General features: G+C 37.7%; 1 protein-coding gene across 6 annotated transcripts in view; it reads right to left on the bottom strand.

Annotated features, from left to right (window-relative positions):
- AP2B1 (adaptor related protein complex 2 subunit beta 1) overlaps positions 1-16,096 on the bottom strand; it is a 186,676-nt gene that overhangs the window by 140,227 nt on the left and 30,353 nt on the right. For all 6 annotated transcript variants that reach the window (XM_077165133.1, XM_077165138.1, XM_077165134.1 and 3 more), the window contains 2 exons: positions 9,469-9,604; positions 5,970-6,215 (listed from right to left, as the gene is read on the bottom strand). In XM_077165133.1, the coding sequence (XP_077021248.1) occupies positions 5,970-6,215; positions 9,469-9,604 (382 nt within the window). The remainder of the gene's footprint in view (positions 1-5,969; positions 6,216-9,468; positions 9,605-16,096) is intronic.

Genomic DNA, 16,096 nt, shown 5'->3' on the forward strand with positions numbered 1-16,096 from the left:
TAATTTGAAGCCATTAAAATCAGCCTACAACCTCTCCTCTATCTCCACCACATGCCCAGCAGGGAGGTCTGCCAAAGTTAAAGGTACCGCATCATCTTATGCTGGTGGGACCTGCAGTCAGACAAGCACCACATACTGGACAGGATAAGAAAAAGAGAGTCCAGAGACTTCACAGGAAAGGCTTTCAACCTGCTGGGTCTCACCCTCAGGGAAAACCAATGCAGGTGAATCTTCCCTCTTGATAGGAGGCCACTTTGGTCTAGGAAAATCTGGCTGGGATCTATAATACCTAAGCAGACCCTCCTAAGTGTGTGTGGGGGAAAGGTACCACACAAACAGGGCAAGAAACAAGAAAACAAGAACTGAAAAATCCTCCTCTGTTAAACAAAACTTAAGCTAAAGGTCCAGATAAAGCTGAACGAAATGTCAAAGAACAGATAGACAACGAATTCATCCAGCAAGAAAACCCTAGGTAAGAGAAGTGAAAGGAATCTCCAGAATAAACTAATTAAGGTAATTAAATGCCTAGACACCAGCAAAAAATAACAAATCATACTAGGAAAATTGAAGATATGGCCCAGTCAAAGGAGCAAACCAACAATTCAAATGACATACAGGAGCTGAAACAACTAATTCAGAATGTACGAACAGACATGGAAAACCTCAACAAAAACCAAATCAATGAATTGAGGGAGGATATAAAGTAGGCAAGGAAAGAACAAAAAGAAGAAACTGAAAGTCTGAAAAAACAAATCACAGAACTTATGGGAATGAAAGACACAGTAGAAGAGATGAAAAAAACAATGGAAATCTACAATGGTAGATTTCGAGAGACAGACATAGGATTTCTAAACTGGAGGACAGAACATCTGAAATTCGACAAGAAACAGAAACTATAGGGACTCAGGGAATTGAAAGACAATATGAAGTGCATGAATATACGTGTTGTGGGTGTCCCAGAAGGAGAAGAGAATGGAAAAGGAGGAGAAAAACTAATGGAGGAAATTATCACTGAAAATTTCCCAACTCTTATGAAAGACTTAAAATTACAGATCCAAGAAGTGCGGCGTACCCCAAAGAGAACAGATCCAAAAAGACATACTCCAAGACATTTAATAATCAGAATGTCCAAGGTCAAAGAGAAAGAGAGGATCTTGAAAGCAGCAAGAGAAAAGCAATCCATCACATACAAGGGAAGCCCAATAAGACTATGTGCAGATCTCTCAGCAGAAACCATGGAGGCGAGAAGACAGTGGGATAATATATTTAAATTATTAAAAGAGAAAAACTGCCAACCAAGAATTCTATATCCAGGAAAACTGTCCTTCAAAAATGAGGGAGAAATAAAAACATTTTCAGACAAAAAAATCACTGAGAGAATTTGTGACCAAGAGACCAGCTCTGCAAGAAATACTAAAGGGAACACTAGAGACAGATACGAAGACAGAAGAGAGAGGTGTGGAGAAGAGTATAGAAAGGAAGACTATGAGTAAAGGTAAAAGGAAGGAAAATTAGATATGACATATAAAATCCAGAAGGCAAAATAGTAGAAGAAAGTACTACCCATACAATAATAACACTGAATGTTAATGGATTAAACTCTCCAATCAAAAGACATAGTCTGGCAGAATGGTTTAAAAAACAGGTCCCATGTATATGCTGTCTCTACGCAAAGGTCACGAGGCCAAGGACACAAATGGACATTTACATGTTTATAGCAGCATTATTAACAATTACCAAGTGATGGAAACAGCCAAAATGTCCATCAACAGACAGTTGACTAAACAAACTGTGACATTTACATAAGATGGAATATTATGCAGCTGTAAGACAGAATAAAGTTATGAAGTATGTAACAACATGAATGGACCTTAAGGACATTATGCTGAGTGTGATTAGCCAGAAACAGAAGGACAAATACTGTATGGTCTCACTGACATGAACTGACGTTAGTGAATAAACTTAGAATATTTCCTTGGTAACAGAGACCATCAGGAGATAGAAATAGGGTGAGATATTGGGTGATTGGAGCTGAAGGGATACAGATTGTGCAACAGGACTGAATATAAAATCTCAGATATGGACAGCACAATACTACCTAACGTAATGTAATTATGTTAAAACACTGAATGAACCTGCATGTGAGAATGATAGAGGGAGGAGGGCTGGGGACATAAATGAAATCAGAAAGAAAGATAGATGGTAAAGATCGAGATGGTATAATCTAGGAATGCCTAGAGTGTATAATAATAGTGAAATGTACAATGTACAAATTTAAGAAATGTTTTTGCCTGAGGAAGAACAAAGGAATGTCATTATTGCAGGGTGTTGAAAATAGATGATAATTAATACTTTAAAATGTCACCTTATGTGTGAGACTAAAGCAAAAAATGTTTGTTATAAAATTTATATTTTGACTAGAGCGTTTCCTAATATAACTCATGTAGATAGTTTGATTGAATGTCATAAGTACTTGGAATCTAAGGTAGCACATGAGATTTTGTTGGTTTGTCCAGAGTGATGCCCCGATGAATCCAGAGTGATTTGATCAGTCACTGGAAAAGTATTTGCAAGCCCCCTTCAGGGAATGGTGAGAGTGGGGAGAAATTCAACTTCCCCAAGTTGAATTCTTGATATTCTCACAAGCAGTGTGGACAACCAAAGCTATAGGCTGAGCCCCCAGGCTTGGGGTTTGTTCACATGAAACTTAACCCCACAAAGGATAGGTCAAGTCTACTTAAAATTTAGGCCTAAGAGTCACCCCCAAGAAAGCCTCTTTTGTTGCTCAGATGTGGCCTCTCTCTCCAGCCAACACAACGAGCAGTCTCCCCACCCTTCCCCTCTCTGCGTGGGACATGACTCCCAGGGGTGTGGACCTTCCTGGCAATGTGGGACAGAGATCCTGGAATGAGCTGAGACTCAGCATCAAGGGACTGAGAAAAACCCTAGAATGAGCTGAGAATTAACATCAAGGGATTGAGAGAACCTTCTCGACCAAAGGGGGAAGAGTGAAATGAGACTAAGTGTCAATGGCTGAGAGATTCCAAACAGAGTTGAGAGGTTATCCTGGAGGTTATTCTTATGCATTAAGTAGATATCACCTTGTTGTTCAAGATGTAGTGGAGAGGCTGGAGGGAACTGCCTGAAAATGTAGACCTGTGTTCCAGTAGCCATGTTTCTTGATGATGATTGAACAATGATATAGCTTTCACAATGAGACTCTGCGAATGTGAAAACTTTGTGTCTGATGCTCCTTTTAGCTACTATATCAGCAGAAGAGTAGAACATATGGAATAAAAATAAATAATAGGGGGAACAAATGTTAAAATAAATTTAGTTTGAAATGCTAGTGGTAAATGAAAGCGAGGGGTAAGGGGTATGGTATGCATAATCTTTTTTTTCTCTGTTATCGTTTTATTTCTTTTTCTGTTGTCTTTTTATTTTTCTAAATTGATGCAAATGTTCTAAGAAATGATGAATATGCAACTATGTGATGATATTAAGAATTACCGATTGTATATGTAGAATGGAATGATCTCTTAATGTTTTGTTTGTTAATTTTTTTAATTAATAAAAAAAGTTAAAAAAAAAGAGTTACGGGATGTATAAGTTTCTCTTTTTTTCATTTCTTTTTCTGGAGTGATGCAAATGTTATAAACAATGATCACGGTGAGGAATACACAACTACGTGATGATAAGCCACTGATTACACACTATATATGGACTGCATGTGCAAAGATTTGTCAATTAAAAAAACAAAGAGTATATGGAAACTCTACTTTCTGTGCAATTTTTCTGCAAACCCATAAATGCTCCATAAATAATATTAATTATTTGGAGAAGAAAAAAAAAGGAGAGAGAAACCAATGGGAGGGTCAGGAACAGGCAGGGCTCAATCTTCAAGTACTTTCAGTGATACCCTATCAGGGAGCATGGTTTAAGCACAGTGCACACGTGCAAATTCCTATTTATGCCTAGGAGGTAGCTGAAACATTCCTTATGGTAGTCAGTACCATAAGTAATTTTAAAAAATGTGTCTTGCCTGGAAAAGTATTTGCAAGCCCCCTTCAGGGAATGGTGAGAGTGGGGAGAAATTCAACTTCCCCAAGTTGAATTCTTGATATTCTCACAAGCAGTGTGGACAACCAAAGCTATAGGCTGAGCCCCCAGTCTTAGGGTTTGTTCACATGAAACTTAACCCCACAAAGGATAGGTCAATTCTACTTAAAATTTAGGCCTAAGGGTCACCCCCAAGAGAGCCTCTTTTGTTGCTCAGATGTGGCCCCTCTCTCCAGCCAACATGATGAGCAGTCTCACCACCCTCCCCCTCTCTGCGTGGGCCATGACTTCCAGGGGTGTGGGCCTTCCTGGCAACGTGGGACAGAGATCCTGGAATGAGCTGAGACTCAGTATCAAGGGACTGAGAAAAACCCTAGAATGAGTTGAGAATTAACATAAAGGGATTGAGAGAAACTTCTCCACCAAAAGGGGGAAGAGTAAAATGAGACAAAGCGTCAATGGCTGAGAGATTCCAAACAGAGTCAAGAGGTTATCCTGGAGGTTATTCTTACGCATTAAGTAGATATCACCTTGGTGTTCAAGATGTAGTGGAGAGGCTGGAGGGAATTGCCTGAAAATGTAGTGCTGTGTTCCAGTAGCCATGTTTCTTGATGATGATTGAACAATGATATAGCTTTCACAATGAGACTCTGTGAATGTGAAAACCTTATGTCTGATGCTCCTTTTAGCTACTATATCAGCAGAAGAGTAGAACATATGGAATAAAAATAAATAATAGGGGGAACAAATGTTAAAATAAATTCAGTTTGAAATAGTGGTAAAGGAAAGCGAGGGGTAAGCGGTATGGTATGTACAGTCTTTTTTTCTCTATTATCATTTTATTTCTTTTTCTGTTGTCTTTCTATTTTTTCTAAATCGATGCAAATGTATTAAGAAATGATGAATATGCAACTATGTGATGATATTAAGAATTACTGATTGTATATGTAGAATGGAATGATATCTAAATGTTTTGTTTGTTAATTTTTTTTAATTAATAAAAAAAGTTAAAAAAAAATGTGTCTTGCCTCATCCTTTGACCTTGAAGATAATAAACAGCAATCAAGGTTACCCAAAGAATAATCTGAACCAAATAAGAGATGTCAAAGTAAAGATCTAGGCAGGTATTTGAGGGACAGCATCAACTTTAAAGCAAATTTCAACTTGCCATACGAAAGACTCCAACAAAAAATTACTCACACTCCTACTGTTACATACCTCCAAGTAAACACTGCATTAGGCAAAACAGACACTTTTTCAAAATGGCTACGTTTCTCTATCTTCTTGGTAATGACAGTTAACGAACAACTGATCGATTCAAATGAGCTTCAGTTGTTAGCAGAGTCAATATACCACTTGGGACTTGCTTTCCTTCATTATAAAGGCAAAGTTTAAAATCTTCAATAAAGCAATAAAAGAAATAAAAGATTCCCAAACTCTGGATGCCTAACACTTAGAATATAATAAGGTTAGCTAAGAGGAATTTTGTCCTAGAATTCTCCTGTAGAAAAATGCATTATAATAATTAGGCAATAAAGATCACTTTGTTTCCATACTCACATCACCAGAAAATTTCACATTTATCTGAAGAAATAATCTTTAATAAAATAAAAAAAAAACTGTGATATAAATTTAACATAAAACCTCCGAAAGAAAATGATGAAAGTGCTGATATGTTTCTGAGCAAATACAGAAAAAGGTACAATTCAAAGACCCTTGTATTTTACTGCTTGGTTCTTACTTCAGAAACACCTATGGTGTGAAATAGATAATCCATGGAACACAGAACAATCACACTTCCCAGGGCCACTTTTGGTCAATGTTCAAAGAAAAGATCTGCTTTTAAAAGGCCTAGAAAATGGACACATTTTTAAACAGTGCTCCTTTTATAAAAAGCAGAAGCTTATTACCATTGGATTTGAATCCGCTATGAGATCACGCAGAGAATCCAGAAATCCCTGATCTTCCACCATTTGGGCATTAATATCATGGAGCTTTGCCACGCAGACTGCTGCTGTTTTCCGAACATAGGGATCTTCATCCTTCAGGCATTTGCGGAGGGGCTCACAAAGATATTCTGTTATCTTGTCCACTCGGATGCACCCCATGGTTCGGACTGCCAAGGCCCGAATCAAAGGATTGGGATCTTCGCAGTCCTACAAAAAACAATCAAATACAACTAAAGACGTACATATGACTAAAGGTAAATAGTCTAGTTTATATAAGTCACAAAAGAACATTTAGCTATATTAGAAATTATACCACACCTTCTGTTACATACTATGTCAAAACCCAAATCTCCCAGGCCATTCCTTTCCTAAGCACAGACCTTAGTTTAGGTCAGAATTCATTTAGCTGTTTTACATATACAACCAAGAAATGTCTAGTAGGATTCATTACATGGCTGGACAGAAGCTCTGTGGGCTGGTGTTACCATCACTATAAGCATTAGAAGATCTGTGCTGAAAACATAAAAAGATTTGTTTTCAGGAAAAAGTTGGAATTAGAAACACTGTGTCCCACTCCACAAATAACAAGTAGAGAGAAACGAGGGCTGAAAACTTAGAGCCTACAACCAAGAAAACTAAAACTGTCTGACTTAAATTTTTTTGTTTAATCATTTAAATGTGGAATTCTTTTTCTGACAGGGAAAAAAACGAATAAATAATAGGGGGAACAAATGTTAAAATAAATTTAGTAGATTGAAATGCTGCTGATCAATGAGAGGGAAGGGTAAGGGGTATGGCATATATGAGTTTTTTTTCTGTTTTCTTTTTATTTCTTTTTCTGAATTGATGCAAATGCTCTAAGAAATTATCATGATGATGAATATACAACTATGTGATGATATTGTGAGTTATTGATTATATAATAAGAATGGAATGATCATATGGTAAGAATATTTGTGCTTGCATATGGTTACATATCATAAATTTATTTAAAAGTAAAAAAAAAAAAGACAAATACTGTATGGTCTCACTGACATGAACTAACATTAATGAATGAACCTGGAGAATTTCAGTTAAGAACAGAGGTCATCAGGAGATAGAAATAGAGTAGATATTGGGCAAATGGAACTGAAGGGATACAGACTGTACAACGTGACTGATTGTAAAAATTCAGAAATGGATAGCATAATACTACCTAACTATAATACAATAATGTTAGAACACTGAATGAAGCTGAATGTGAGAATGATAGAGGAAGGAGGCCTGGGGGCACAAACGAAATCAGAAGGAAAGATATATGATAAAGACTGAGATGGCATAATCTAGGAATGCCTAGTGTCTAATGATAGTGACTAAATGTACAAATATAAAAATGTTTTGCATGAGGAAGAACAAAGGAATGTCAACGCTGCAGGGTGTTGAAAACAGATGATAATTTTAAAACTTTAACTAACGTGTGAGATAAAGCAAAAAATGTTTATTTGGTACAAAATTTATATTTTGACTAGTGCAGTTTCTAATACAACTTATGTGAACAGCTTAATCAAACATCATAGTACTTGGAACCCCGAGTAGGGCATGAGATTTTGTAGGTTTGTTCAGAGTAATGCCCCAATAAATCCCAGAGTTATCTGAACAGTGAATAAAAAAGTATTTGCAAAGTGAGAATGGTGAGAAAGGGGGAAAATTCAATTTCCCAACTGAAGAATTCTTGATATTCTCACAGTAGTGGGGACAACCAAAGCAATAGGCTGAGCCCCCAATCTTGGGGTTTGTTCAGATGAAACTTAATCCCGCAAAGGATAGGCTAAGCCTACTTAAAATTTGGCCTAAGAATCACCCCCAAGAGAACCTCTTCTGTTGCTCAGATGTGGCCTCTCGCACAGTCAACATCACAAGCAAATTCACTGCCCTTCCTCTCTCTACATGGGACATGACTCCCAGGGGTGTGGACTTTTCTGGCAACATGGGACAAAATCCTAGAATGAGCTGGGACTCAGCAACAAGGAATTGAGAAAACCTTCTCGACCAAAAGGGAGAGAGAAAAATGAGACAAAATAAAGTGTCAATGGCTGAGAGATTTCAAACAGAGTCAAGAGACTATCCTGGAGGTTATTCTTATGCATTAAATAGATATCACCTTTTTTAGTTAAGGCATAACAGAGAGGCTGGAGGAAACTGCCTGAAAATGTAGAGCTGTGTTCCAGTAGCCATGTTTCTTGAAGATGACTGTATAATGATATAGCTTTCACAGTGTGACTGTGTGATTGTGAAACCCTTGTATCTGATGTTTCTTTTATCTACCTTATGGACAGATGAGTAAAACACGTGGATTGAAAACAAATAAATAATAGGGGGAACGAATGTTAAAATACATTTAGTAGATTGAAATGCTGCTGATCAATGGGGGGGGTAAGGGGTATGGTATATATGAGGTTTTTTCGATTTTCTTTGTATTTCTTTTTCTGAATTGATGCAAATTTTCTAAGAAATGATCATGATAATGAATATACAACTATGTGATGATATTTTGAGTTACTAATTATATACGCAGAATGGAATGATCATATGGTAAGAATGTTTGTGTTTGTATGTTGATATGTTTAATAAATAAAATAAATTTAAAACACACACAAAAACAAACCAACTGTTGAAACTGCAAGATGGATAATAGGAATTTATTACACTATTCCTTCTACTTAGATATATTTGAAACTTTCCAAGATAAAAAATAATCAAATGTTATTAAACCTATTAAATGAGACAAAATAGTAACTTCTGCATTTTCCATTACTTCGGAATCTTAAGCATAATTTCTACAAAGATAAAATAAATGTGGAAAAATATTTCTTGTGAAAAGATGGATCAGCCTCAAAAAGTTTCAATGAGGAACAGAGTTATAAACAGTACAAAGAAATATTCACTTGCTCCAACATTACCCCTAAGGAAAATTACAAAGTACTTTTTTTTCTTTGGTAGGGACAGGCTCCGGGAAACAAACAAAGTACTTTTAAAAGGAAGGAAAAAAGTGCTTTGCTAAAAAGTGTGTAATTACATAAGGGCTGGCCACCTGTGTTAATTATATAACACTGATATCTGTGTTCATAATCATAATGCTAAGGTCCCAGGTTACTGATACTACAATGATATGCTCAATCTCTGTCAGCCTTGCAAGATTAAAAAATGAGATTTCTACCTGGCTTTTTTGTACCCATCTGGCAAGGATGCACCAAACCAAGCATTCAGAAGCCTTGCCATTTGGTTTGACTTTCCTTGGATGACAAATACTGACATATTTATGCTTAAAACATAAACATTCTTAGTCATTACAAGTACTTTCCCAAAGATCCTCCTCTGCAACAGAGGTTGCTCATTTGCAATGCTGACACAAACAACAGACATTCCTGAAAAGGTTATCTGAAATAGAAGAGACTGCTGTTGAACTCTTAGGAAAAGTTACCTTCACAAAGCTGTTGACAGCCATGATGGCCATGTCTGGCTGGCTCTTGGCATAATTCATCAAATAGAGATACACAAGTTTCTTTAGTTCCAGGTTATCAGTCTGCATACAGTTGACTACATCTGGAAACAGAGAACTAAGAAGAGAGGGGAAAAAAAGAAAACAAAAATGAAGAGAAGTTGTTACCAAACTGTTTGACAAAACATAAAGAAATGGCCTTATTTTACAGTGTGATTTTGCTGCAAGAACGTATGTCCTCACAGTGATAAATATCACAATGATATAACTAAAGAAATCACACTACTGGTCCCAAGAAGGTCTTTAAAACTAGAACTTTTTTATCATGAAAAATTTAAAACAAATAAATGAAGAGAGAGCAGTACAATGAAACTGATGTACCCATCACCCAGCTGCAACAAATAGCCACACAAGCCCAATCTTGTTTCATCTCTATCCCCACACAGTCCCCCCACCTCCATCTATCCAGCTGTTCCAGAATATTTTGAAACAAATCCTAGACATATCTATAATATTTTAGTATTTACATATACTGATACACAGCTATATATATTTACATATATTTTATATCTAAAAGATCAGGATATTACTTAAAAAAAAAAATCACAAAACCATTATCATACCCTCCAAACGGAAAATTCTTCATTAGCTGATTGTCATTTCAAAGCACTACAGCTATTATGCTGTATTAAGCTACTTTTTAATGCTTATATTCTTCCATCTTTGACTAGCTGGAACTTACTTATAGATGGTCCTCAGTACTTGTGACATGACCCTGTATTTCAGTAGCTTCCTTGTTTTCCAGTATGACAAGATAGTCCACCTAGGATCATTTTGTACATCTCTTATCCAAGATCTGAAATGAGTCATTTCTCCAAAAAGCCCTGATTCCCTTTCAGAGAAATTTTTTTTTAAACTTACAGATTCAGAAAAATGAGAATCTGAGTATAATTAAACATAAAAGAAGTTTACACCTTTCCCAAATACCAGTCATTTCATAATTTATCATGCTCCTATAAAGCCAAAGGAAAGAAATTCATGTTTCCATTCACAATGAGGCACCATTAGCTGAAGTATGGGAAGGATTGAGCTTATCAGATTTTTAAATGTAGGCTGCATTTTTAAAACAGAGGTTCACTGGAATTTTACAGGAATTTAGCAATCAACCTTTCCCCAAGGCTTTATCAAAGTACCTTATAAATTTTAAATACTTCTAAAGATCTTACTGCTACTATAAAAGAAAGGAGAAACAAATAATGTATTTCTACAGAAAAGGGAATGGCTGAAATAACCAGTCACATGGTATACAGCTCCCATATTCATACAAAAACAGTACAGAATAGAAATTACTTACAAAAACAAAGATAGACCAAAAAGTGAAAGAATTTAACACATCTCCAATGATACAATGGCTTCTGTTCTGGAAGGAAAACTATTTGTTTAATGTGCACTGTATTAAAACTACCAAGTGTAATTTTATGTACATGAAGATATTTGACATTAATGGAAGACGTGTCTACCACTTTCCAAAAATGACCTTTCTTCATTTTCAATGGGCATTACTCTAAACCAGTAAATAAATCTGAAACAATCAACCATAGTAAATTTAAGATCCTAAATCATTTAATTCCAACAATCTGCACAAGATTTTACTTACTGTTCATAGTTTTATAGAGATAAAACTGTTAAGCACCAAGCCATAAAGTTAGATACCTGCACTGTCCAAGAGATGGTAGCCACTAGCCACATGGCCATTGAGTATTTGCAATGTGGCCTGTCCAAACTGAAAGGTGATATTAAGTATAAAACACACACTGTGAAGACTGAGTGTAAAAAAAAAAAAAAGTACAATGTCATTAGTTAAGTTTTTATATTGATTACATGTTGGAATGACAGCATTTTGGATATATTGGGTTAAATAAATTATTTAAACTAATTTCATGTGTTTATTTTTACTTTTCAACATGGTCTGCATTGTACTTCTATTGGAGAGCAACTTAAGATTGCTTGCAAAGAACTGAAATATGATAGCCCAAATAGCTACTATATATTCACTCTGTTTCTTTAAGCCATCTTTCTACACCTAGCTCAAATCCCAACTCCTCCAAGAAGAGCTCTTCAACTATTCCTATTTACATGGATTTCTCTTTTAAGGGCTCTTACTGATCTTCACATATACATTTTAGGACTTAATTCTGTTAACTATTTTATTATTTCCTACATTTTCAAGTTTTGGGCATCTTCAACTAGACAATAAATACCATGAAGGCTGAAAGACATTTACTATGCCTTTGCTGGCATCATGCTATGTGGTAAACTGTAAGACCATGATAAATGATTAGTAATTTAAGAAATTAACCAGTAATATTTATCAAATATAAAAAAGGAAACCTGAGGCTCCATGAAGGAGCTGGAGAGGAGACAGGAAGGCAACTGGGGCGGTGATTCAGGCGGGCGATGTTTCAGGGGTGTGACTGACCTCAGAGAGCCTTCTGCACCACATGCAACAGCCCTGGTTGTAGAGGCCTAGTAACTGAGAGGCAGAAGGTTAGAGCCTGGGACGGAGCCCTCGGAAGTGCACAGACTGGAGCGTGGGACTGGGAAATGGGCCTGGCTGCATTCCTTGGGTGCGCTGCCCTCACCAGTGCAGCCCTGGGACCAGCAACTCACCCCACACCCCCCGCACATGAACCCGGTCACCTTCTCCCATTCCCCGCGCTCCAGGCGCTCCCACCCACCAGTTCCTGGTGTGCATGCCTGCCCTGCACCCCCACTCCAGGTGTAGCCCAGTCTTTCTCCTGCACACCTCCCGAACACTGCCTCTCTCACCCCTCACCCCCATCCCTGCAGGCTACTGCCAGTGCATAGAGGTTGCGGGCACTAACCTTCATACTTGGGCTGCCCCCGCCCCCTGCCCATAGTGTTACACAGCCTCACACCACCCTCCCTGAGTTCAGCACATCCCTTTACAGCACCCCCAGGTTCATGCATGCACACCGGCACCCAATCATGTCATTCAGCTCTGGGAACTTCACATTACAACAGTCCTAGAACCACGCATGCACACAGGCCTCAGTCTCAGTTCCCAGTTCTGCGAAATTGCTAACCTGCCCAGCTAGGTCACATCTAGCCCCAATCCATGAAGGCATAACGTGGACCTGCTGCCACGGCTCTACACATGTGCACAAAGGGCCTCGTGCCTTATACCAGCACACACCAGGTTATGCCCCCCAGACCAGTGCACCCACATAGCTACATTTTCCCTAGCCGCTGGGAAGGATAACATCCCTAACCTGTGCCCACACCTGCCCTGAAACAAATCACCATACAGAATGCTACACCCCATGCCCTGCTCCCTGCTATACAACCATACCACAAACACAAGGCCTTAGCTACTGAAAGAAACCAACTCTCAAAGTAAATCAATCAAGATATTCACATGCCATGAAGACAGCATAAGATCACTAAGCATATCACAATGCAGACAGATATAGCCCTGCCTAATGACCAAATTAAAACACTAGAGGAGACACAGACATTGGAACAACTAATCAAAGATGTTCACACAACTCTATTCAATAAAATAAGTGGGACAGCAGATGACATAAAGGAGATCAAGAAGACAGTAGAAGGGCACAAAGAGGAATACGAAAGAATAAATAGAAAAATAGCGGAAATTACAGAGATTAAAGACTCTGTTGACCAAATAAAAACATACTAGAAGCACACAACACCAGATTTGAAGAGAAAGAAGAAAGAATAAGTGATATAGAGGACAGGATAATTGACTTCAAAGACTCAAAACAGCAAATGGCAAAAAAGTTGGAAAAAATTAAATGGGAACTCAGGGAAATGATAGACAAAACAAAGCACACAAATATAAAAATCATTGGTGTCCCAGAAGGAGATGAGAGGAGTAAAGGGCTAGGAAGAGTAGTTGAGGATATAATGCAGGAAAACTTTCCAACCCTCATAAAGGACATAAATACACAAGTCAAAGAAGCTGAACGAACTCCAAAAAGAACAAATCTAAATAGGCCTTCCCCTATTTAGCACATACTAATCAGTCTGTCAAATGTTGAAGAGAAGCAGAAAATCCTGAAAGCGGCAAGAGAAAAACAATCTACTACATACAAGGGAAATCAAAAAAGACTGAGTTCAGACTACTCAACTCGCATGCTGAAGGCAAGAAGGCAGTGGTCTGATATACTCAAGATCCTGAATATTATGCAGCAGTAAGATAAAATGACATCCTGAAGCACTTGAAGAGATGGATGAGCCGTGAGGATATAATGCTGAGTGAAGTTAGTCAGACACAAAAGGATAGATACTGTATGATTCCACTTGTATGACCAGTATAAAGGTATAATCAGAAGCTTTTAATACAGAACATAGGGGACTTAGAGATACATAAAAGCTAGAGATGGGTGAACCATTAGCTAATGAGGTTGAACTCCAATGTAAGGGAATAGACAGGAGTGAAGGTGATTCTCTAGTGGGTCTAGAAGTATTATTACCATATTTAAGATGAACAAGATTGAAAGGGGTTGTATAGATCTACATGTTCCACTGACTTACACTAGAAATATGAATGAGTTCTCATAAGAATTACTTCAAAGATATGATTCTTATATAAAGAGTGTTTAAGTCCAGGGTACAGGGGGAAAACTGCTATTGCATGCTATGAGCTATGTTTAAAAGGAAACCATCAGCACTACCACAGCAACAGTAGAGGCAAATAATGGGGTGAGAGACAAGAGTTAAGAGGAGGTTTAAATTTCCTATTTGGCGAGGGTGTGTTTATTGGTTTTCTGTCTCTTGGGAACAATGAAATTATCTAAGGGCTTTGGGCCCTCTACATGATGACCAATGAATGCAGATGGCTAAAGGATGCACTGATGGAGAAGTAGATTGGCGAATGATGGTGTATACTTATGAACGAAGGCTGTGTTGCTACAGAAAGGAACAATGTCATGAGGCATGCAACGATGTAAATGAACATATGGGACGTTTGATGAGACAAAATAAGCTAGAAACAAAAAAAACAACGGTATGGTCACCTTTAGAAAATGCTTATAAGAAAATAGGGGCATAAATTGTAAGCTTTTAGAGCAGACACATTAAGTCCAGATTGGTGATTATTATTTCTGAATTTTGAGAGGCTGTTTTATATATATAACCTGATATTTAGAGATAAGAACAAAGCCGAACAGTTTGGGGTTACAGCAATAAAGAACATAGGGGTAAGGAAGACAGTATCTGTATTTTAGAACCACACATACTCTTTGAGACCAATGGAAGAAAAGTTTATTTGATCTGGAACTGAAATTCTCTGTAGTGCATAATCTAATTCAACCTATCTGTACAGCTCATTTGAACAACTGAAACACAAGAGCACAGAATAAGAAAGAGGTCCTTTAATCCTGTATAGATTATTGTAATGCCTGGAAACATCCTAGAATATATTAAGCAATAATCAAAAAGTATTGGCAAAGTCCCCTGAGGGAGAGGAGTAAAAATATTCAACTATTAAACCTTACCATGAGGAATCCCCTGATCCTGTGTCAAACTTTAGGGATACCCAAATCAACAGGACATGCCCTTGATCATGAGGCTTACTCTTGTGAAGTTTATATAGGTAGTGGAGAAGTTTCGACTACCTATAGGCATGTGTAAGAGTTACTTCTGGAGAACCATTGCTCAGATGTGGTCTCAGTCTCTCTAAGCCCAACTTTGCAAGTAAAATCATTGCCCTCCCCACTACAAGGGACATGACATTGAGGGGTGAAAGTTTCCCTGGTAAGATGGGAGAGGATTCCCAGGGATGAATCCAGACTTGGCACTGTGGGATCAACAATTTCATCCTAGACCAAAAGGGGGAAAAGAAGTGTAATTAATAGAGTATCAGTGGCAGAGAGAGTTCAACTAGAGCTGAGAGGCTACTCTGGGGGTTGCTCTTACATAAACTTCAGTTAGACCTTGCTACCTATCATAACCTGCCAACACCCAAACAGGACCATTCCAGCCAATCCTAAAGAACATCTAGGGCAATATATAAGATTCCACAAGGGTTCGAGGCACTAAAGTAACTTTCCAGAAACCTACAACCTCCAGATGGGTCCCTGGTCCAGATAAGTCCTGAAACCTAGCCCAGCCTATCCAGAACACCATATAGTTTCAGCTCCCTACCCCGTATTAGTGACAGACCCTTCCAATATCAAAAATTTAGAATTGCCATAGCCCAAACAACCCCAAAGAAAGGTATGGAAAGATCAAAGGTGATGGTGGAATTATACACAGAAGATAGGACTTAACAAATGAATATGAATGCTGAATCATTAAACTGATATCTCTTTTAGTCTCCAGTATTTTAGAGCAGTTAGAAGTAAAAACTTAAAATTCTGAAATTGTAACCCATGTCAAAGTCTGAAATATGTTCTACAACTAATTGTGGTGCTGTGCTTTGAAATGTGTAGTTTTGTATATATGTTATTGTTCACAAAAAAAGAAGGAAAAAAAAGTGGATTGTGATGATAAAGTATTTAAGCCCTCTAGCCTCCTATATTCTGGAGCAGCTAGTAAGAAAAATATGAGAGGATCGTACGGTAAC

Source organism: Tamandua tetradactyla, chromosome 6, assembly GCF_023851605.1.
Source record: "Tamandua tetradactyla isolate mTamTet1 chromosome 6, mTamTet1.pri, whole genome shotgun sequence".
NCBI classification, from domain to species: domain Eukaryota; kingdom Metazoa; phylum Chordata; class Mammalia; order Pilosa; family Myrmecophagidae; genus Tamandua; species Tamandua tetradactyla.